Source organism: Drosophila innubila, chromosome X (genome assembly GCF_004354385.1).
Source record: "Drosophila innubila isolate TH190305 chromosome X, UK_Dinn_1.0, whole genome shotgun sequence".
NCBI lineage: Eukaryota > Metazoa > Arthropoda > Insecta > Diptera > Drosophilidae > Drosophila > Drosophila innubila.
In genome coordinates, this window is record NC_047626.1 from 9,868,111 (window position 1) to 9,892,875 (window position 24,765).

A 24,765-nucleotide genomic window follows, 5' to 3' on the forward strand; every position below is an offset into this window, starting at 1 on the left:
AGTGGACCAGATTTGTTGCTGTTGTTGGGGTGAAAATTCGATTCATTGTGCAACATTTTCGCTTTTCCGTTTGCCAATTTGCATAAGCTATTGTTATCGAAAGTCGTCAGAGTATTTTCATGCTAATGAGCTACAAAATAAAAGCAATGTGTCCATGTGACATACTAACAATCAAGCATTTTCAGCGAGTTCCCCACAGAGTCCTACACTAATAAAAAAAGGCAGGCTTCTGAAATCAAAAAATTTTGATCTTATAAATTTTTTTCTTTTATAAAAAAATTTTAAAATAAATATTGAAAAAAAAAACAATAAATAATAGATAAATAAAAAAATAAATTATAATAATTAATCAAATTGTTTTATCTTGTTTTAAGAATTTTTGGCCTTAACGCATTTTTTAGATAAAAGATGTTATAATTCAATTTTTTTTGTGACAATACTAAAATTTCTGAATTTTTTTTTCAGTGTACAGGTTGAAGTGCGGCTCTAGGTCCATATCAGCTGCGGGAGCTGAGCATGTGGACAGTAGCTCCATTTATGACCGCAATAATGACCCCAACTAGTTGTGAACCAGTTTGATGGCGGGGTTGCTGAGGAACAACAACAACAACAACAACAACTGGAGTTTCAGCTCAAATCAACTCCAACTGGTGGCTAGCTGGGCAGTGGAACAGCTGGGGGCAGAGCACCGGGCGCATTAGCATTAAAAAGAATTATTCTAGTTAAGTGTAGCATAAATCATTTATTAACCAACAAACAAACACACACTCGCACACACATTAAAATGTGTGTGTGTTGGCCATAAAATAATAGCAGAAATTAAATGTTACCGGCATTGCCAACAACAAGCAACAAACAACAGCAAAAAGAAACAACAATAAACACCACAGTTATGTTTATGTTTTCATTTCAAAGCGCAAAACATTTAGTGCACAGTGGTTCCACATAAAGATATTTGCTGGTGAAACAGAATTGTCAATTCTAAAGAGTTACCATTAATAATGTCAGCTGCCTGTTAACCGTGAAAGTGAAATTGATTCATTCAAAAGCATATCAAGTTAATTTATTCTTTAGTGTTCAACTAATTCAATAACGAATTTTATAACTTTCAATGGAGAAAACGGCATCTCTTCGATTCTGAATAAGTTTTAAAGAACTTTTACTATAAAAAAAGGCATAGAGCCTTTAAAAATACACAAGATATTAAAAATAAAAGTATTACTCATAATAAAAATCACTTTGAAATAACTTTACCATTTAACTTTAACTGTCACCATTTAAAATTAAAATTTTCTAAGTTTTCTCTTAAGTAGATAAACATCATAACCACGGAATCAAACCGAAGCAAATATAGGGTACGGTTTCGGTTCCGGTACGTCCAAAATAACTATTTCGATAAAAGGTTATATTTCAGTTTTTTTAAACAACAAATAAACAACAAATAAATAACTATTTCGATAAAAGGTTATATTTTAGATTTCGTAGACAACAAATCAATTTTGAAACATTTTAAGATGTTAAGATGTCGTTTTATAATAAAAATTACATTGAAATAAATAGCTAGACCAAGAACAAAAGTTTTTTTTGAACGAAATTAGAAATATTCGAATGCAGGATAAACATAGAGGCCAAGCCAAGATCAAAATGACATTCCGCTTGAAAATCGGTACAGTTTTGCCAAAGTTATGATAGTTCGAAGTTGGTCACACCTCTGACCAGCAACTTTACAAGTCAAAATATTTCTTAATTTTGACATGATTTTTTACATGAAAATGAAAGGGCTCAGAAGCAAGTTTAAAGTGTCGTTTTAAACTAATTATGAGATAAGGAGTTGATTAAAAGTAAAAACTTGAAGTTTAAAATTTTTAATTTTCAAAATTTCAAAGGGGGGACCCTTAGCATCGAACCCATGATCTAGAGAAAAATAATTTTTTTTACAAAATTAATTAACTTTTAATGCAAAATGAATAAAGAGGCCAAAACAAAATTAAAATGACATTCCGCTTGAAAATCTGTTCAGGTTTGACAAAGTTATGAAAGCTTGAAGTTGGTCGAACTTTTGATCTAGCAACTTTACAAGTCGAAATTTCAAGGGGGGGACCCTTACCATCAACATAGAACCATGGCTATGTGGTCGAAAAATAATAAAATTTTTTAAATGCAGTATGAATTAAGACACCGAATCATGATCAAATGGCATTCCGATTGAAAATCGGTCAGTTTTCTTCAAGTTATGACAGTTGGAAGTTGGTCAACTCTTTGAGCTAGCAACTTTACCACAACCGTAGCGGTACAAATGTTTCGCTATACGGTTCTTGACAGAGAATTGATTTCGGTTATGGTTTTAGTTACGGTACTAAGAACTAAACGGTTTGTTTCGGCTAACGGTTCCGGTACAGGTTCCGGTGTTATTCCCTGATCATAACATAGAAGATTATAAAAGATCAAATATTTAGATTTTTGTTCCATTTTATTCTAGCATAATGTAGCACATACATTCGAGTACATACAACTTTGGTATAGAGCTTGTACAACTAAATTGTACCAAATTGCAAAAAAAAAAAAATTACGTATTTATGTAATATATGTACAGAGATATATGCTTATCTTATAGATTTATCGAGTATTACTAAGCTGACTAGCATTATAAACGTATTCATAGCTTTGTAATTGCAACAGCCAAAAGTTATTCAACTTTCAACTTTCAACAATCAAAGTCTCTTCCATATATTTGTAGAATCGAGTATGAGATTTGGCTGAGATTTACTTGGCTATGAATATGAACAATTTGACACATAAGTAAGCCTTATAAATAAATAAATCTCGAGTTTTTCCAACTCATACACTTAGACAGAAACATTATAGTAATAATAATAATAATAGAATATATATACATACATATACAAATACTGTTGCTCTATGAAGTAATTCTTTGGATTAGGATTATATATAGTATGTAGTATAGTTTTAGTATATAGTTAACTATATATGCTATATGCCCAGCACATTGCCATTAGTTCCATGCGACATTCTAGTCCAAAGTAATGTGCGGATTTGTATAGGTAAATCCATGGAACTGTTTCTGATCCATGGATGCAAGAATCTCCTTATCGATGGGCGTGAGACGAACACGCTCTCGGGTAAATACTCGATCGAAATATTGCGTATCCAATGGATGTTTCTAATATTAAATGTAATACAATTTACTATTGATTCATATACATATATTGAATGATTTGTTGGACTTACCACTTGTGGCTTGAAGGGCGGCTCAATTTGACGTTTCTCCAGTAGTTTCCAATCGATGGGCCTGAAGAATATATGATCGGCTATATCGCCAGCTGGACTATATTGCGAGCCAATGCGTTTCGTATAATCCTTGTCCAGCAGCTACAATTATTAAATAATTAAATGAGTTTACTATAAGTTTTGTTTAAAATTAATTTGTTCAGTCAACTTACCCCCTTGAGTATGCCCGTTGCCTCGGCTGATATATAGACGGGAAACCATGGAATTTCATTGCATATCGACCAGAAGAGTTCGTCCTCATCGCAGCCACTAAATGGAGATTGTCCGATTAGCATTTCGTAGAGCAGCACACCAAATGACCACCAATCCACATTTTGATTGTATTTTTCACCCTAAAAAACGTTTCACATTCACATTTGAATTTCAATTTAGTATGTGATAGCTCTTTCGATATATATACCTTGATGATTTCGGGCGCCATGTAATCGGGTGTGCCGCAAAAACTATCGGCGGTCTTATCCAAATATATTTGCAATTTGCACATACCAAAATCGGCAATACGCACATGACCCTCATAGTCCAGCAATACATTGTCCAATTTGAGATCCCTATGGCATAGTAATTGATCCGAATTAAGGGTATTCCTATAGTTGTAATTAATATTGTGCCACTTACCTATAGATAATGCCCTTTTTGTGTAAGAACTTGAGCCCGGATATGATTTCGGCACCGTAGAAACGCGCACGTTCTTCTGAAAATCGTCCGCTCTCCTGTATATGGAACATGAGATCTCCGCCATTTAGATACTCCATCACAAAGAACAAATGGCTCTGTAAATTTGTACAAAGAGAGATACATGTTTAGAAAATGAAAGCGATAGAGAGTGTAAAAAAAATGGTGTGGATTACAGGAAAAATCGAAGACTTAAGATCTGAAATGTAATCGTAATTTTGCAGTCGATTTTTTTATTGATATTTCAAAATTTATTTTTCTAGCATATATTTTAAGTTTTATAAATTGATAATACGAAAAATGTTAGAAAACACTGATACTAAAACTTTTCCTTTGATATAATATAGTTAAAGATAGTTATGACTATAATTCACAAGTGGTTTCCAGTTAATAAAAGATAAAAGATGCAATAGAATTTCGCCCGTGTGTTGTTAAGCAAGCAACGGACAGAGAGAATAGTGCGATATCTCTGGGATGGGAGAGGAAAAGAGGCGACAGGAGAGAGAGGAGGTCCCCAAAATGAATAGTCGTGCATCCTCAAAGTCATAAATAATTAAAATACCTTCTAATCGGTGTCAATGCAAGACAAGAGCGCCCCTAAAGCAAACAAAACTTATTGTTTTTATTTTGTTGCTATTCTTTTTTTATTTCTGTAGCTTACAATAGTTTTTCTCAATTTTTTTTAATTTTTTTTTTTTTTTTTAATGTTTAGAGAATATTGTCGAACGTAGTGCCGGACGTGCGTGCCAAAAAAAAATGTACGAGAAACACAGTTGCGGTTGTCGTGTGCCCCAATCGATGGTCAGCGAAGAAGAGAGAAGTACACAGAGAGAGAGAGAGAGAGGGGAATGGGAAAGAGAGCAAGAGGAAGAGGGAGAGAGAGAAGGGAAAGAGATGAGACACGTACTGCACTCTATTAATAGGTCGTTTTACCTTTTCGCTAATGTATTTTTGGTATCTTTCGGATGCGCTAACGTAGGTGGTATTACCTAGACGCGTCTAAATCAACAGAACAGTGGGTCTCGACTCGTCTCGTCTCGTCACGTCGAACGTCAAACCACCTATCGACCTTGCTGATCGACCTTACACACTTACCTCTGTTTGAAATGTGCAAAACAGATGGCATAGATATGGATGCTTTGTGCCCAGGGCCAAAACTTTGCGCTCAATTAACGTTGAATCGACGTCATCGTCCTCCAGCACAACATCCTTCTTCAGGCACTTGATGGCATAATAATATGTTGTATCACGTAACTCAGCCAGCAGTACCTAATCAAATTTCGCATATATATTTATTTATGATTTAGGTATTTTTCAAAATTGAGAAACTTACCTTGCCGAAACTTCCTTTGCCAAGGACAGCCAGAAAATGAAAATCATCTACCGAATAATTCTTAAATCTAGGTATTACTGTTGCTGGCGCCGTAAAACGTCCGGATTTTTGGAATTGTGAATATGTATATGATGTTTCTGTACGATCCAAATAGTTTCACAGAAGTTGAAAAAGACAATAAGAGTAACGAAATAGCGAGAGATAGAGAGAGAGAGGAAGGAAATAAAGAAAGATAGTTATTATTAAAAATATAGCTTATAAATAGTAAAAGATTATTAAGACAGTTGCTATAAAGTGTGTTGTACAGTTCGGCTGTTGGTCATTTGTTTGGACTTGTGTATATCAAAATATATTGTTAGTTATTGATAGATGTATAGAGATGCATGCCATACCATCGTGTTCATCGTTGGGCTCTATCTTATAGGCAGGATTTGAGCTGGGCGGTGTGCTGGGTGAATCCCTTGCCTCACGTGCGCCTAATTTATGGATATGGATAAAGATTGTATTGCTTATATGTTGTTGTTATTCCTCTATCGAATCATATTGCCCACAAATTGTGTGTGTGTGTGTGTGTGTTTGAGTGAGTAAATTGTCTAATAATAGCTTTCTAATTAGCTGGAAGTAAAAATTAACCACCTCTACATGCTTTTGTTTATTTTTTAACGGACTAGTTTCATTGTTGAAAAGTTGGTCTACAAAATTGGGTAAATTGGGTACTCGTCAAATTTTTGTACAAATCTTGTCATATTATATTTTGATGAGATCGTTTTAGCCCACACTTTAATGCGTATAGTATTATCCTATCTTTGATTTCTAATATCATATCATATCACACAAAACATAGCATCTTTTTATTCTATTATATTCTTTTATTTATCAACGCTGTAGGCGCTCACATCATACATAATTTCATATTTCTCTCTATGATTATACATATTTCATATTCTTACAATATGATGCTATATATTTTTATTTTTAACAACTACATACTAAATTTCGTAACTCTAACTCTGTCAGTCTCTGAGTTCTCTGAGGTTAATCAGACAAACGGACAGTTCTACACTTACTCAATATTTTTTTCCTTTATCAGTTTCTTTTATTACATTTACCAATTCCGTAGTATTTCACACATTTAAACTGACAATCACTCAACACCCTGCACACACCTTACACACACCCTCACACACACACACACACACAAATTGCTGGCAAAGTCAATTATGAAATCATAATGTCAGTCGTATTTAGGCGCCATTATTTATGGATTGTTCTCTTTTATTTTTCCGATCTTTTTTTTTTTTTCATTTGTTTTCCCCACGAAAAGCACGCGCCATTTGTGGGATCTTGCAATCTTTGCGGTTCGTTTGGATTTCGTACCGTTTTGGATCATATTGGAATGGTATTTTATTTTTCTCAGAGATTCTTTATATTTTTTTTTTTATTTTTTTTCGCTTTGTTACCTCGTTTTACGTGGTTGAGCGCCTCGACGATGAGTTTCTGATTGACGCCGCATAAATTGGCCGTGAGCCGTTCGCATTTCTTGTGACAATTCACGTCACATTCTGTTGTACGAATTTTGTTTGTATTTTTATTGTTGTTGTTGTTGTTGTATTTGCATTTGTTGTTGTCAGCGTGGTGAGTGCAAATGTTGAGATTAATTAAAACAAATCGTTATTAATATAATTATGAATTGTGACCATGTACTATATAATATATTCTACAGATATAATCATCTATACAATATTGCTTTTGCTGCTGACGCAATTTATTGGTTGCACGTTTCTGGAAAATAATCCCCCTGCTGTCTTTTCACCTGCTTTTTTTCTCCCAATTTTCCGCATACAAAAAACAAAAAGCGCATGGGAAAACAATTAAAAAACCGCTAAACGCAAACAAATATAAAGAAAAATGTTTGAGAGACTTGAAGATACTCTACAGTTGGAATAAATAATTTTAATTTAGTCAAAATTATCTCTAGCTAAGATAATGTTATTAAGAGCGACAACAATGTAGATTTGATAGATCTAGCTCTCAAAGTCTTCGAGTTTGATGGGGCTAAATATAAAATAATTATGTTTATCATGTTCTGATACTCATTTTTTTTATTATTGTCTGTAAAATTTTGTTGGTTTATATTTTCTATTAAAATTTGCTTTGATCATAGTGTATTTTAAATTGGGAAACAGCTAAACGAAAACAATAAAAATCGAAAGACTATCTCACCTAACGGCAATCAATGTAAACATACACACACACACACACACACTTACTCATACACCTTAAATGCAAACGCACATCCGTTTTGGCCCCGTTTTTGTGGGTTCTGTTTTGGCAGGATCCCAATGGTCCAAAAGGCGTCATTTAATGTATATTTAATAAACAACAAATATTTATTGCAAATATTTGCACGCAATCAAACAAGAATTCATTCAACGAGTATTTATGTGAGTGTATTTGCTGTGACTCAATGAAGCATTTACTAACTCAATACAAATATCACGCATACGCAGCGTCTGACGAAGCAAAAAAAATTCAAAACAATCAATGTTGAGAACTTCCCAGATTACACTTTAATACGTGTAAATGAGGCAATCGTAATAATTTTAATAAAAATATAAGATCAGAGAGAGTTTAAATTATAAAACAAAATCATAACTTTTACTAAGAGAAAAAGAAAAAAATTTAAGAGATTTCTAATTAATTTATTTTTATATTTAGATGTATTCTACATATGGTGTTTCTATTAAATCATTTTTATTTACTGTATGCATTGAGATGAAACAGCTGTAATAAGTTACGTTAGCAAACTTGGCATAGTAACAAGATATAATGATAACACCAGACATCCATAAAGACTTTACTCTCAGTTCTATCGGTCAGGGAAAATGAGCATATATTTCAAAAGAGATATGTATTACAAATATGCCTCACACATTTGCTGACTAGACTGAAACAGTCATTAGCAAATACTAGGAACTAATTCAAATTATTTTCACACTTTCGTTATCTAGTTATATCTAACTATATACATTCGTATAAATAAATCCATAGCTATATCTTTAATACATACTATATGCGTATTTTACTTTCAAAGATTTTGCATAGTTCTGTTTACATTTTCTGCATTGATTTCATTAGAAATTTTATTATAACTTTTGCTTTCAGTAAAATATAAATATGTACATTTAAATGCAAGAAAGAGAAATACTAAATTTGGTTTATATTAATCTCAACTCGAATAAGTACATTTTCGTTGAAAACTGGCAAACGTGCTTTAAATATCAAATGCAAACAATTGAATTTCTTGTGTATTTTAAATGTTTTTTTTTAGACAAAATCAGAAAAATATAATGAAATTATTTGCCATACACGATACACGAGAAATTGAATTCTCTTGAGTACTCGTAAAGAAAACACAGACAAAACAACTACTGAAAGACCAAAAGGGAAATGACAAAAGGCGAAAGGCGAAAGGAGGCAAAGACATAGACAGAGATTAAAAAAAAACGACGACAAAGACAACGACGATGACCTAAACAATTTTGTATACAATTTGCTAAAAGTAAAATGCCAAATTCTCTGTCTCTCAGTTCCCTTCCCCAAACTTGTATCTGTATCTTCAATTGTATTTGTATCTGCATCTGCATCTACACATATTCGCTCTTCATCTTCACTATTTGCTAGCACATTCTCATCGTTTTGTTTGACTCGGAGCAAATTAACAAGTAAATGCCCAAAATGGCTTAGAAATTACATAAACACGTTCAATGAGCTGATGCACTATGCAATTAATAGATCTTTATGTATTTTTCACATACTTTATTGTAATTTAGCTATTTTTTAGATATTATGTACGATTTTATGTTTATATTCGCACATTTAATTTAATTTTTTAACAAGTTGCTTTTACATTGTATTTATTTTAGTTTAGAAAAACAGTGCTTTGGTTGAGAGAGCTTGACTGGCAGATACCCTATATTGAGATGCGGGTAAATTAAACTCTCATAAGAAAATCGTTTCCAGATTAAAGTTAGCATTTATTATATTAAGAATTTTTCAAGCTTTAAAAAGCAAGGATAAATAAAAAACAATTAATAAAAGCGATACTCTTATATAGAATACGAATTAATTAGAACTCTATTAAAATTCAGAGAAAAAATACTCATACTCTCCTAAGGAAGACTCTTTTTTGGAAACATTTTCTATAAAAACTCTTGTAAAAAAAGATCAAGTAAGAAGAAAAGCAGGAAAACGCTGTGAATGGAAACTGTCTTAAACAAAACAGAACAGCGAAACACAACTGAAAGAAATACTTTTAAGAAAATCAAAACACAAAAACTCTGACGTTGGAAACTCTTCGAAGAAAAACAGAACAGGAAAACACAGCTGATGAAAATTCTGCTAAGAGAAAATTGTTTTGGTAGAAAACAGAAACAGAGAAACATATTTGAAATTTTTAAATATTTTCTTCATAATGGTAACTCGTCAACTGTTAAGTTAACATTAACAGTAACATTAATAGTAACAGTAACAGCGTCACAGTAACAGTTGCTAGCGTAAATTGAGTAGAAATTAAATAGAGAAACTGAGAAAGGCAGAGAACGAAGGAGAAAGAGAGTGAAAGATAGAGAAAGAGAGAGAAAAGTTCATGAAGTTACAGTTTATAATTTGCTGAAACTCTTGGCATGATATCATTTGTGTGAAAACAAGGAACAAAGTCAAGAATGGAATAACAAATTGTTAATTTTGTTATTATTTGTTTGTAGCATATATACGTGTATAATATAATGTGGCCATATAAAAGGCATTTGTATTATTCGCCTATCGAGATTTATAGCATGTTTATTTGCTTTTTGTCTTTCAACTAAATATTCCGCATGCCACACGCACACACACGCACACACACACGCACACACACACGCACATACACTCGTTGACTGTGTGTGTAAGTGTTTGGCTATTGAAAATGAAAGCAAATTTGAATATCTATCGCTAAAGCAACAACAACAATAGCCAGAATGAGCAGAATACTCTGGGGAAATATTAGATATTTGGGAATGGGATTGGGTATGGGATTGGGTATGGGGATGGGGTGTGACACGTGCCACACTCACACAAATGACCAACAGGTGCGATTGTCAGTGAATGTGTCCGACTGTCTGATCGTTCGTCTGACTGTCTCGATGCAGGGAGAGAGTACTTGGTAATACTATATATATATTCCACTTGGCTTACCCAACATCTTTTTGGGACTGGACGGTGCTGTGCCGCCCTCGAAGCCGGAATCATTGCTGCACGTGCTCATCCGTATAATCGAAGGTGAACTCGACGCAGACACTGAGGTGGAAGCCGAACCGGAAGTGCAAGCCGTTAAAGTGGAGACTTGACTTGTAGCTGTTGCTGTTGCTGTTGCGACGGCGGCAACATGCGGCTGTTTGCTGGCAACAGCAGCAGCAGTTGCCTCATCGTCAAACTCCTCGGAACTGGAGCTGTTGCTGGTGCAAGCATCGCTATCATCATCATCGCTATCGTCATCGATGGAGCCGCCAGTCGCCTCGCTGCTGCCCTCGGAGCTGCTCTCATCATCCGTATTCTCATCGGAATAGACGATCTTCTCACGCTTCCACAGTGGACGCGGTGTGGCAACCAGTGGATAACGTGGCGCCTCCTCTTTCACATAACATTTGCTAGTCGTATCGATTTTGATTTTCTTCTGCGGATCAAAACGTGCTGGCGTTGCGGCATCTTTAGCCTGTTTCAATTTCTTCTTCTCCTTGCGCTGTTTCTTCTTCATGCTGGCACTAAGATTGGTGGCACAACCGTTCGCGCTGGAGGAATCGCCAAAACTGTTGTCGTCGTCGTCGCTATCTTCGCTATTTTCCGCCGACGAGGGTATATAGTCCTCTAGCTCGGCGTCAACGTCTCGCAGACACTGTGCCAAATTCGATACTGTTGCAAACTTTGATAAATTATTGCCGACGCCTTCGCCGCAGCTGTTGTCGTCTTCGTCTACGTCTCTGTCAGCAGCAGCAGCAGCCGCAACAACAGTCGCTGTTGTCGCTGCAGCAGCAATAGTTCGTATCTTGTCGCTTGTTGCTGCTGCTGTTGTTGCTATTGTTGTGATTATTGCTGCTGTTGTAGGCGTTGTCGCTGCTGCCGTCGCTGCAATTGTTGCACTTGCTGTTGCTGTTGCTGCTGCTGCTGCTGTTGCAGTTGCTGTTGCTGTTGCCGGCGATGACGCATTTGTGGCCGCTGCAATGGCCGCCTTAGTGGGGGCCAACGTTATAAATTGATCGGCATTGATTGGGGTCACATTGCTGTCTGGCAATGCTGTTGCTGTCGGAGTTGTTGCCGCTGCTGTGACTTTCTTTTTGGCTGCTGTTGCTGCTGGCGTCGCTGTTTTTGGCTTTGTCGTTTTCGGTGATTGCACCTTTGACTTTGGCTCAACAATTTCCGTCAATTTCGTTTTAGTTTCCGTTTGTTGTTTAAATGTTGCTGCCGCCGTTTTTTCTGTTGCTGCCGCTGCCGTCGCTGCTGCGTTGTCTGGTGGTTGCTGTTGCTGCTGCTGCTGCTGTTGTTGTCGCTCATTATTATGCGTTGTTTTATTTATTTTCGTTTCTGCTGCTGCTGCCGCTGCTGCTGCTGCTGTTGCTGCTGTTGTCGTTGCCTGTTGTTGTTCAGGTGACTTGGCTGTTTGCCCGTTATTTATTTTTGGCGCTGCCGTCGTTGTTGCTGCCGCAGTTTTCGCTATTGTTGTTGTCGTCGTTTCGAACAGTTTTGATTTGCCTGTTGCTGTTGCTGTTTGTGCAGTTGCTGTTGTTGATGCGGTTGTCATGACTACAGTTGTCTTTGCAGCGTTGCCAGACTGTTCTTTTGGCGTTGTTGCTGTTGTCTTTGTTATTGTTGGCTTTGCAACAGTTGCTGCTAGTTTTTCAGCTGTTGTGGCAGCTGCCGTCTTTGGTGTTGCTGGTGTACTCTTTGGTGAGATTGCTATTGGTGTTGCTGGCTCTGATTTGTTTTGGCCTGTTGTTGTTGTTGTTGTTAGTTTGGGTGTTGCTGGCGTGGATTTGGGTGAGCTTATGATTGTTGCCGTTTCGGTTTTAGCAGTAATTGCAGCTGTTGCTGGCTCAGTTTTAGCTACAGTTGTTGTTGCTATCTTAGCTGTTGCTGGCGTGGAAGCTTGTGTTGGCTTAGAGGTTGCTGCTTCAGTTTTACCTGAGATTGCTAGCTTGGGTGTTGCTGGCGTGGATTTGGGCGAAGTTATTGCAGTTGCTGTCGTTGCCGGTTCGGATTTAGTCGATATTGCCGCTGTGGAGGTCTGTATAGTTGTTGTCATCTTTGGTGTTGCTGGCGTGGATTTCGGAGAAGTTATTGTTGGTGTTGCTGGCTCGGATTTGACTGAGGTTACTGTTGTTTTGTTCGTTGTTGCTGTTGTTTTGGGCGTTGTTGTTGGTTGCTTGAGCTCAATTTGAATTGCTGACTTTAGCGTGGGCGTTGTTGGTGTTAGTGTTGCTGCTGTTGCTGCTTCTTTCGGCGACAATTCGCCCGCCTCGTTGGTCGTCTCCAGTTGTCGCTCGCTCAGCGCTTTCTTCCGATTGCTCATGTAGAGCGTCTCCCGCGAACCAATCTGCGACCAGAAATCTTCACCGCTCTCCGACTTTTGCACTGCCTTCCTTATGGGCTTGGGCGTGGCTACGCCCTCTGTTTTGCCCAGAGCGGAAGTGGGCGTGGCCGTGGGCGCAACTGTCGTCTGATTCTGTTGAATGGACGCCTCATCAAAGGTGAAAATCTGCGCTACGCTCACATGTTGCTCCGGTTTTTCATCCCTTTGTTTCTCCTGCAACAGTTGCTGTTGTTGTTTTTCCTGCTGCTGCGCCTGCAATTGTTGAACTTTCTGCTGTTTCTCCTGCAACTGTTGCTGCTTCTTCTGATGATTCTCCTGCAACTGTTGCTGTTGTTGTTTTGCCTGCAATTGTTGCTGCTGTTGTTTTTCGAGCAACTGTTGCTGCTGTTGTTTTTCCAGCAACTGTTGCTGCTGTTGCTTTTCCTGCAGCTGTTGCTGCTGTTGTTTTTCCTGCAACTGTTGCTGCTGTTGTTTTTCCTGCAACTGTTGCTGCTGTAGTTTTTCCTGCAACTGCTGTTGCTGTTGCTTTTCCTGCAACTGTTGCTGTTGCTTTTCCTGCAACTGTTGCTGCTGTTGTTTTTCCTGCAACTGTTGCTGTTGCTGTTGTTTTTCCTGCAACTGTTGCTGTTGTTGTTTTTCCTGCAACTGTTGCTGCTGTTGCTTTGCCTGCAATCGTTGGTCTTTTTGCTGCTTCTCTTGCAATTGCTGCTGCTTTTTCTGCAATTCCAGCTTCTGCTGTTGATGCTCCAGCAACTGTTGCTGCTCCTCTTCGTCACGTTGTTGCTGCTCCCTCTCTTTGCTCGCCTTCTTGAGCGGCGATGTCTTTGCCTTGGGCTGCGCCTTCATAAAGCCCTCGGGCAGCACTTGATCCACCTTTGGTGCCACCTTTTTCTTGGGCAGCTTGAAGATCTTGTGTATCTGCTGATGCTCCTCCACCGTCTCCACATTCACCGTGAACTTGCGCTTGGGACTGCACACCGAAGCTGCCGGCAATGGAGTCGTTTCCTCATTCAATTCCAGCACACTGGGCATATGTTCTGCGGTGGCCACCGCATTCTCCACCTCCACAATGGCTGTGATTTTGTGCCGCAATTTCTTGCTCTTTTTCTTGGGTTGCTTGGCGGCAACCGTCGAGGATTGCGACTCATCCGCTGTGGTGCTATCATGACTGCTGCGTCGCTCCAAATGGATCAACTGAAAGCTGCCCGAGTTGGATTTCTGCAACTTGTTGAGCAGCTCCTGCTCCTGCTCCTGGATGATCGAGGCACGACGACGCAATTCGCCCGCATTCAAATCATCGTCGATCTTATCGGAGGAGATGTCCTCGCAGATGTCATGAAATGTGGGACATTGCACAAGACTTAGACGCCTTATGGACTCTTGCACTTGCTGTCGCTCTGTTGTCTCCTCCATTGCTACCTCATCCTGCTGTTGCTGCTCTTCCGCCGCCTCCTCCTCCTCCTGCTCCTCCTTTGGTTTATTCTTCGTCTCCTGCTGCTGCTGCGGCTTTTCTTGTTGCTGCCGTTGCTGCAGCTGCAACTGTTGCTGCTGTCGCAGCTCCGCCAGCTGCTGCTTCTCATCGTGTATGTAGAAACGTTCACGCAACAATTCTCCGGGTGACTTTTTATTGCTCGTCGTGGGAAACTGGGACAATTCTTCGGCCAACTTTTGACGCCAACTTAAACTTGGCTCTGCTGCCGGCGGCAAATCACGAAACTGATGCTCCTGTTGCTGCTGTGTCAGTTGCTGTTGTGTCAGTTGCTGTTGTTGTTGCTGCTGATTCCCGTCGACTCGTTCCTTGCTGCGTCTTCTAATGGTCGACAGACGAACCACAGCACGATTACGTTTTATGGTAGAGCGTCTTGGTTGTTGTTGCTGCTGTTGTTGTGGCTTTTCCTGCTGCTGTTGTTGCTGTGTTTCTTCCACCTGCTGCTGTTCTTCTTTGGCAGCAGATGGCTCACGTTTGCGCTCCACTGACGGCTCTGCAGAGCGCCGATATCTTGCCGAGCTCACATCTATATCCGCCGTATTTATAGCTATCGGTCGGGCGGGAATATATCGACTGCTGTTGCTGCTGCTGTTGCTGCTACTTCCGCTGTTGCTGCTGCTGCCGTAGCTGGACACCGTGCTGTATTTGGGCGATGAAATGCGTGTCAGTGGCATCAAGCTGCTGTGTCCACTGTGACGACCCGTCAACGTCGATGCCTCCGTAATCGTTGTCAATTTCGGCTGATATCTCGATGATAAGCCCAACAAGCTGCCGCTGTTGCTGCCAATGCTGCTGCCGATCGTGCTGCTGCTGTAGCTCGGGGAGCGTGTGGACGGCAGCAATGGCACCATATAACTGCCCGGATACGAGCGATTATAGCTGGACGTATAGCTGCCCGGTACGGTGCTTGGCAGACTCAAGCCGGAACTATAATACGGCGAATAGAGCTGACTGCTGCCGCCGCTATAATAATAATTGCTCGAGTCCGAATACAGCGGCATTTTTACGCACGATTTTTACTGCTTTTTCACTCAACAATAATTGAACAAAACTTGCAATTTTCTTTACACAATGGATTTGTCTATTAGTTTTTTTTATTTGATTATCAATTAATGTCTTATTTGCTGTTTAAAACTTCTAGAAACAGTTAGTCTATAGCTATATGCCTGCATCTTCTAAATTAATTCATTTATTCTCTATTGATGCTCAGATTTAATATCTAGCTTAACAATTTGATCACTTTTTTATTATTTTAAAAATACTCAAAAAACACCTGATTTTTATATACACCATACACCTTTCAATTCAACGGAAATATTCGTTTTAAATTAGGAAATTTGCTTTATTGATTTTTGATTTTCTCTCTTTAAATTTTCTCAACATTTCAATCAGTTTTCTGCTTAAATTAATAATTTCTTGGGATATATTCAACGGCTTTGAGTTGTTCACAGCTTAACGCTTGCGTGAACACACTTCCATATATATTAAACTATATGTATATAATCTATAGATATCTATAAATTTAGATTTCACAAAAAAAAAATGCTGCTGTCATAATGTTGGCAACAACTGAGAAAAATAGCAAAACGGCAACATTAATTATCGCCAAATAGAATTTTAATTGCCATTGATTGAAGGGCTAATGGTGTATTCAATATGAATTTGTAATTCAAATTGAACATGTCGATTGAAACGTACCGTGTTCAATATAAATATGTTAAAATTGTAAGCGCAACTAATTGGCCAAAATGTCTTTGATTGTTGAGTATAGAAAATGATCTAAGCAGTTATTGAAATAGAGCTTGACGACAGTTGAATTGAAATTGAAGTTGGAATTTCATTGAAATTAAAAAAAATTATTTATTTATGTTTCTAGCTCTTATTTAATTAAATCAGAAAGATTAAAATATAATTACAAATTTTATCTCGAATTGTATTGAAACTAAAAACAAAAAATTGAAAGAAAATCTGATTCATAAACAACTTATCCATTTCAGTCAAATTATGATTGAAAATGGAGGAAGAATATGAATATAAATTTACATTTAATTTGAACATGGAGTTCAACTTTGAACTTCAAAAACCTTAGCCTAAGCTTAGGTTTAAATTGAAATTAAATATTGGTAATTTAAACAGAATTTCGTGGTTTTTAAATTGAGGAAAACAAATTTAATTCCAAGACGTTGAAGTTTTCTTTAGAATGTCTCGAGCACATAATTAGTATATTAGCTTTTTAGCCACATGCGGCATATAGAAATAGACTATGTTTCCATCTAGTATATCAATTTGTATGACGTAAGATCACGAGTCGTCGTTGTCGTTGTCGTCGTTGACGTTGCTAACCTGACTGGCGAATTTCCACGATTTCCACGCATTTGGGAACTTGGTTCCCCAAAAACAAAAAAACAAAAAAAAACAAAAAATGATATAAAATCAAGTATTACTTTTGTTTAGACTCTCAACCGGCACGTTACAGTCAAAATATATGTATATCGTTGGTGTGATTAGATCGTTAGCAAAAATTCAAAATTGAATATCCAAAATTGAAATCCACAAAACACGGACACTTTCAACGAGCCGAACGCATTAACGGAAACTACTGAAATGTGAAAGACAGCGCAAAAATGTTCAAGCATTGGAGCTGTTCCTGTTCGCCATACACACACACACACACACACACACACGAACACACACACAGACACACACACTAGCATAACAAGAGAGACCTCTAGATGCTGATGAGACTGGGGCCTAACTTCGATAATATTGATGTTGTTGCTGTAGATGTTGCTGCTGTGCTTGTGCTTGTGGTTGTCGTTGTTGTTGCCAGTGTGTGTGTGTGTGTGTGTGTGTGTGTGTTGAGAAGGCCAAGCAACAGGCCCAGACCAGCAGCAGATATTGCCTGGTCTTCGAATTGGCGCTCTCAGTCAAATTGCTATATATGCTGTCTGCCGATTTCGAAATATGCCACACACTCAATACACACACACACTCACTACACACACACTTGCAGGCACAACAAACACAGTCATAAATATAAAATGTCTACACACGACGAGCGCGAGAAAATATTTTTTTTCTTTGTTTTTCGAATTTCGAAAAACATCAAAATTGAGTTTTGAAATCATTTTCACAATTTTCTTGCTTTGTTTTTGCATAGCGAAAGTAAAAGCCAAAGCCAGCTGACAGACAGATAAAGAGAGAAAGAGCACGGCAGCGAATAACAAAGTAAGAGAGAGCGAGAGAGAGATGAAGATAACGAGAGATTGTGTGAAAGAGAGAGCGCAAACATTATGAAAGCAAACTATTGAGAAATGTGAAAAAAAGAGCAACGATCTAAAAATTCTGTCAAATTCATAATTTTATGCTCAAGTTATTTTTCAACAAAATATTTGAAAATCTCAAACGATTTCGAGTTGTTGGTTAAAATAATAATATTAAAATTCTTTCGCTGTTTTGAAATTATCGTATGAAAATAATAAGAGATGCGGAAAAAAACTTCGGGAAAATAAATATAGTTAGAGATAATTTCAAATCTGTCTAAGCATTTAAATTATGTTAATTAAAGTGTTTATCAATATATTTTTAAAATATAGATTATCAAATACGAGTAAATATAGCTTAAAACTTAAAGCCATATGTCAAGTCAAGTTGTATGCAATATTATCCGAAAGATTCAGTTTTAATATACCAAGAACAAGATTGCCGAGAAAGAATTTTTTAAATTAACAGATCATTATAAGAATTTCCTATGATAATTCGAAAGCTGCTTTACAGTTTTTCCTTCGTAAGTCTACAACTTTATTCAATAAACCAGCTGACAATCTATATAAGGTCTGTCGAGCCTTTGTAACCCCTGGCAATTAATTCAATATTCGTAATTTTATAGAGATACAAAAAATCCTTTAGTATATTTTTTATAATACAACTCACACCTGCCATTATCTGGTTGCTGTTTCTAACAATCCATAAGATCTTAAGTCGAAATATATTGTATTTTGTTTTTCTTTAGCAATAAAGCAAATATTTTGACATAAATTTGGCAGATGAGAACCGAGTCTTAGAAAAAAACTTAGCAGATGCCCATAATTTTCATAATTTCCTAATTTTTTTTTGTGCAGTGCCAAGACATAAATTTGGATTTCAATTTTTGCATTTTCAAAAGAAAACGTTGCTATAATAATTTCGAAAGGTACAACTAAAGTCTCTAATTATGCTAAATAATGCTCAATTTGGAAGCTGATCGATTTGTACACCTGCTAGAAAATGTTTGCAAAATTTCCTTCGTTCGTTTCCCCCCTCCCCAAAAAAATGGGGGAAATAACAAGTGCAGAAAAGAGAGGAAAAAAAAATGCCACACGCCGCTGACAGCGACGCGACGGAGAGACGGTGACGCTTTTCGGTTCCGCAAAATGCATTTATAGCCGGCAACAGACGCGGGACGTAAAGGGGATGGGGATGGGGATGGCTATGAGGAAGGGGGTGGGGAAGGGGCAGGGAGGGTAGTCGCTGAAAGCGCCAAACAACTAATAATAGAACTGCAACATGTAGTAGTAGTTGTTGCATGTGTAGCCATTGCATTTATTTCTTGCCATCAGACCTCAGAGTACTTAATCTTTGCGATTTATAGCCAGGCCGACTTTCCATTATTTTTACCGTTTTGCTTGTCGCATTTTGCGAGGTATTTTCCTATTTTTGTATCTCTGCTCTGCCTGCATTCCGTTCATGTCATCTTCTGCTTGTAAAGCAGATCGCAAAAAAAAAAAAAAACACGAAACATTTTGTTTATAACATATACATTGCGGTACCTGAACTAAATGCGGCTCTTTTAAGCTCTATCCGAGGGTATTTTGGAGGTAGTCTATAGCTAGAGACGCGTCTTCTTCATATATTTATTTATTCAACATTAAAATTATAAATTTCTTTTTTTTTAGATTTATAACGCTTAGCTGTTCGAGTTATTACAGGGTATAAGAAAGCAGTGTATGGTTACAAATTGCTGACGTTTCAACTAGCAGTCATACCAAAAGTATTATAGCCAGTACTTAATCGATTGCAACTAACTACAGGGTATTAAAACGTTGATCATATCCATGCTTAAAAATTTCTTAAATATCGTATAGAAAAACTATATATTCTGTTAATCAAGCAACTTTAACAACTTATATGTCAGCTGTAACAGATGGCTTACGTGGTATTATCGAGTCGTGCATACTCATATTTTGTTCTTACATTTTATACTGTAGATTGCACTCAACTTAAATTGAAGCCAATTCAACTGTCTTCCATTCTGTACAGGGTATTCAAAAGTCGTGTATACCTCTGCAAACACTCACTGCATGCTATTCTGTGATTTTGGTGTCTTGTTTGGCTCGTTGCTTGTTGGCAAAGGCGCAATAAATTGATTTCTAATACAGCCTGTCCCGACTGTCGACATGAATCTCTGCTATATAATAGACATCTAGATATTTACTTATTTAGATAGATGTATATATATTCGGATCGGACTTAATTGGGTTCAAGCATTACGAGTATTTCCGCCATGCTTTATGAGCGCTGCGACAGTTGTTAAACGTTTCTTTCTTCTGTTGTTCTCGTTATGAGTATAAAAAAAGTATTTACGATTTAATAAAAGAGTATGATTATGTCTTAACGATCTTAAAGTCTATCAAATTTGATTTTGGAAAATAAACTGTAAAATCTATTTTTATATTTGAAGAAACATTTTTAAAGTACAGGATTAATTCTCAATATTATTATTCAATACTTAATAGTCCCTGCTATTTGAAATAAATATTTTTTTATTTAACTAACTATTCTGAATAATAATATTCTTTTTTTTTAACATCAGTCCTACAAAGTCAAAAATCTCTAACCTTAGCACCTGTACAGGGTATTCCCTAGGCAAGCTGTCATACTCAATTTCATGTGGTGTTCTTGTATTTTGGTTAACGACAAAATAAATGTGTACATATATGTAAATGCCCTCAGATACATATAAATATTACGAGTTGATTTCAACGGGGGCTGCGCTCATTTCGGTGCGACATAAAAATACAACGTGTAATAAATATAAATCCGAAATTTTTTTTTTTATAACCTGCAAAATTTATTATTATCTTTTGTGCAATTTTAATTGCTGCCAAAATATATTGTACTCAGTTCTGATATTAAATGTGACCAGCTTCTGTTCAGAGAGTTTTCATAAGAGCAGAGAGAAGAAAGAGAGAAAAGAGAGAAAAGAAGAAGAGCAAGCTGGGATCGAGCTTGAGTTTAGTTAACCTTGACCTAATGAAACTTTGTCAAAGCTAAACCGATTTCTATTTCACCTCTTATTTTCTTTAATTACTGTCCATTTTTTCCAAATTTTCCCTTAAATCATTTTAAAAAACTTTAAATTCTTAACCGATTTTCTTGCTGAATGTTAATTTTATTATTGATTGGCAACTTATTTGATTCTGTAACAAAATTTCTTAATTTGGTTTCACATACTAGTACTTGATCGAAAACTCGATTCATTTTTGCCGATTTATACATTTCGATTTTAACCAATTCACAATTTGGATTTACATCACTACTATAAAGTTATATGAATAAATCTGAATGTATTTACGTGTGCTGCTGATATATACACCGTAAAAATCTGTCATTTGCATTCAGAATCAGAGCGATTAAAATAAATGTGCTTGAAATTGTAACAACAGGAAGACATTTACCAAAAGGTATACACAAAAAAATGCACAAGGCTGTCAGCCCCAAAGCAAATTACGGCATTTAAAATACGAATATCAAAGCGACAATACGACAAATTTAATCACCAGCTGGCAGCGTGAATTTGAATTTATTCGCAATGCAAAGCTAATTGACGAATGAATGTACGATAAGAAATTCACTGTAGAATTATGGGAATCAGCCAGTTGACTATTTGTTTAGGTTATGTTAAGCCCATAATATTTTGAAATAATTCAACGAATAGTTTCAAGAATAATCGAATGTATATGGTTTAAATTTATATATACATAGATGTGTATTGTGTATTGAGTGTTTTTTAAAAAAAAGTTTATTTTTTTAGTAACTACTCCATAGATTCCCTTTCTTTCGTTACTCGAAGCTGCAACAATCATAGCAATGTTTGCCTTAAAGATTTCCCAGCTTAAAAGTAGATATTCCTAGTTTTTAGTTGACCGTTACTTTTAGTTTGGCGACAATTCCCAACCAAAAGTTTTGCAAACTTTTTGGTTGATATCGCGACTAAGATGAAAGCTTTCGAATAGCTTTAACGTATGGCGCCACCTGGCGAAAGCTTCAGAAACGCACACCAAATAAATAGTCAAGCAGAAAAAGCTCAAGTAACAGGTAGTTTTAAGAGGGATAAATTGACATTTCTGACTTACCTTCGCACTTAAGACCCTGTATAAAGAATCCGCCCATCAGCGAACCACAATGATCACAAAACGTGGGTGACATGAAGGTGTGCGGCTTAAAGCGATGTGGCATGTCGATCTTAAAGCGTTCACGCAGCAGCTACAATAGAAAGAATAGAAAGAATCTTACAAATCAATATATCTATAAAGTTTTTATATAAAAAAAAAATATTATTTTAACTTGAGTTTTCATCTTATAGATACAAATTATCGTGATAAATAACTCTTTCTAAAATATATCATCACAAAAAATATATATAGATTTTTTATCAATAACCCTAGATGGGGCATGCATCATGTGGCACTTACAATTGTGCTGGCTGAGTTAAAAACGGAACCGGAGCATTTCCCCAGCAGCTTCTCATGGCATTTTTTGTGCACGACCGTCTGGCAGACTGTGAGTTAAAAAATATAGTTGTTAGCTTGAGATGCGATTACCAGTGTTGCCACCTTACTCACTTATGCATTGGTAGCCCTGTTTGCCAAAGCCCCAAAGAAAGAGATTGCAAAAGGCACAGAAAGTGGGCTGGCGAAAGAACTTGGCCACAAAGCGATGTCCATTAATGTCGTGGGTTCTGAAAGAAGTATTTTATATGTAAAACGATCTGTTAACACTGCCAGAGTTGCCACTTAACACTCACTTTTGATGTTTGATGGCACCACGCCGATTGGTAATGCTGCGCGGTCGTGTGCGTCTATCGACATAGCCACCACCACCTGGGACACCACCGCCACCTGCACCACTGCCACCACCAGCAGCACCGCCAATTTCCCTCTCTCTGTCTCTATCTCTATCCCTTTCTCTGTCCCTGTCACGTGTGTAGGCCTCCTCCTTGGAGTGTTGGCGCGGTAGCTCAAAGGAATGCTGCTTGCCATAATGATAGTGATTATTGTAGTGATCATCACAGTCACGTTCCCGTTCCCGTTCACGATCACGACGCGTACCTCCAGCACTGGACCCGCTAATCCCGCTGCCAGCGCCGCTGCTGCTGGAGGAGCTCTGTTTATAGCGTACCTGTCAATAGGATCATAAATAGAATTATTAAATAAATAAACTATACAGTAAAAAACAGAAGCTAACTTAAGGGTTGCTTAGCTCTAAACCAAATGAATATAGGATACTCAATTACAGCCTTAACTATTATTTATTTAATTAACTATTCAAATTAACTCTGTGCTCATAGTTATATGAAAAATATTAAAATTAAAAATATTGCTGCAGGATTAAAAACAACAAACAACATAACAAGGCTTGATATGTGGGCATATTTACACTGAATGTTGCCACCTTATCGAAAAATAATTTTTAGACTTACACAATCTGTAATTCTTTTAAGAAATTCTGTATTTTTTAATACATTAACTGAATAACTTATTGCTATAAATATGCATATACATTTTTAATTGATTAAAATGCTGTTAATGTAGCCAATTTCATTATTAAAATTTTGTAAGTTTGCTTATGAACCAATTAAATTAGATATTTTTTTCTTATTCTCTTCTCATTATACCAAATTTGATGGTTTTTTTTTATTTAAGCTGTAAGAACCAAAACACTTAAAAGTACCTCTGTATAAAAAATAACAAACAGAAGTGTTCCAATTTTCACTTTCTACAAGAAGAATTTGCTAATGGGAAACCCAATTAAATTTACAGCTTATAAATGTTGTTCTCTTGTGTTCTTTTATAAATATACAACACTATTAACACTATTAAACCAACAAGATTATAATACCCTACAGTCATAAAATGCAAACAAAGAGTATTATGGAAGTGCTGCACAGGAAAAATTTTTCTATATAAAAATGGATCCTATTGAACTGGGAAACTATCAGAGCTTTAGTTTGTAAACAGGTCATGGAATATAGACATAGATCGGTACTTTATAGCTATATATAAAGATTTAATACGTTTCTAACTCTGGAAACATAAATATAAGGGTATTTCGAAGTTGTATGAAAGCACTGATTGAACCGATCCAGTTTTGACAAAGTTATGAAAGTTGAAAGTTTTTCCGACAATTCAAAATTTTTGTACAAATCGGCATAATTTTTTGCAATAAAATGAAAGGTTTTAAAATCAAGCTTAAAGTCTTGTTTTATACTAATTACGATATAGGGAGTTGATTAAAAGTAAAAACCTAAAATTTGTTTGATTTTCCAAGTTTCAAAGGAAGTCTTTGCATTAAAATTGAAACCAAGATCCAGATGGAAACATATTTTCTCACGTCTAGTTTCGGTTAACAGTTCCGGTATTATTCCCTGATTAGAGCTATGAAATTTGGTAGGAAGAATAGACTTGAAGATTTGAAGCAGAACAGAGAAGATAACTGTATATAGTTAAAAGATGTAGATCAATACTAAGCTTGAAATCGAAAAATAATGGAATTTGGAATAGGGATTTGAAATTAGTTATGTAGACAATACCTGAAGTATTCAAATTTGGAAGAAAATTTGAGCGAATTTCGATTGAAGATACACTTACATCATGACGTGAGGAGCCGCCGGAGCTTCGTGGTCTCTGGCTGCTGCTGGAACTGGTTGCCTTCTGCTTGCGCACTTGGGCGCGGGTGAACATCATCTTGGCGTCCGCTTCCGCGTCAACGACGCGCCAAATCCACTACACGATTTGCGTGCCGTTATTGTGGCCGACGTGCGCCTTGGAAACTGTAAGTGGAAATACGGCTACGTGCCACGAGTACGGCCCCGTATATTCTTTTTACCCGATCTCAATTCCGATTGCGATACTCTCCAAACCGAAAATATGGGGAGCTGATCGGTGGAAAGGGGATTTTGCTTTTGCTATTGCTTCTGCTTCTGTTTCTGCTTTGTGTTATGTGTTTAATGATACGAAAGGCGAATACGAGGCATTTTCTTATATTTATATTAAATAAACAGTTCACTTTGCATTTTAG

The 24,765-nt window shown here is 36.8% G+C and overlaps 1 protein-coding gene across 2 annotated transcripts; it reads right to left on the bottom strand.

Moving 5' to 3' along the window:
• Positions 1–2,451: 2,451 nt before the first annotated feature.
• LOC117782941 (putative protein kinase C delta type homolog) lies at positions 2,452–24,765 on the bottom strand. Of its 2 annotated transcripts, XM_034620062.1 has the most exons (14): positions 24,336–24,765; positions 22,493–22,866; positions 22,311–22,426; positions 22,161–22,246; positions 21,822–21,951; positions 6,775–6,876; positions 5,707–5,790; positions 5,315–5,451; positions 5,077–5,250; positions 3,925–4,079; positions 3,710–3,857; positions 3,462–3,641; positions 3,250–3,390; positions 2,452–3,181 (listed from the first exon to the last, which is right to left on the bottom strand). In XM_034620062.1, the coding sequence occupies exons 1-14, from the start codon at positions 24,429–24,431 to the stop codon at positions 3,032–3,034; spliced, it is 2,073 nt and encodes a 690-aa protein (XP_034475953.1). In that variant the 5' UTR covers positions 24,432–24,765; the 3' UTR covers positions 2,452–3,031. The 2 variants fall into 2 exon arrangements, with proteins under 2 accessions (XP_034475953.1, XP_034475944.1); XM_034620053.1 differs by lacking the exons at positions 5,707–5,790; positions 6,775–6,876; positions 21,822–21,951; ... (2 more) ...; positions 22,493–22,866; positions 24,336–24,765 and adding exons at positions 10,550–12,489; positions 12,535–13,012.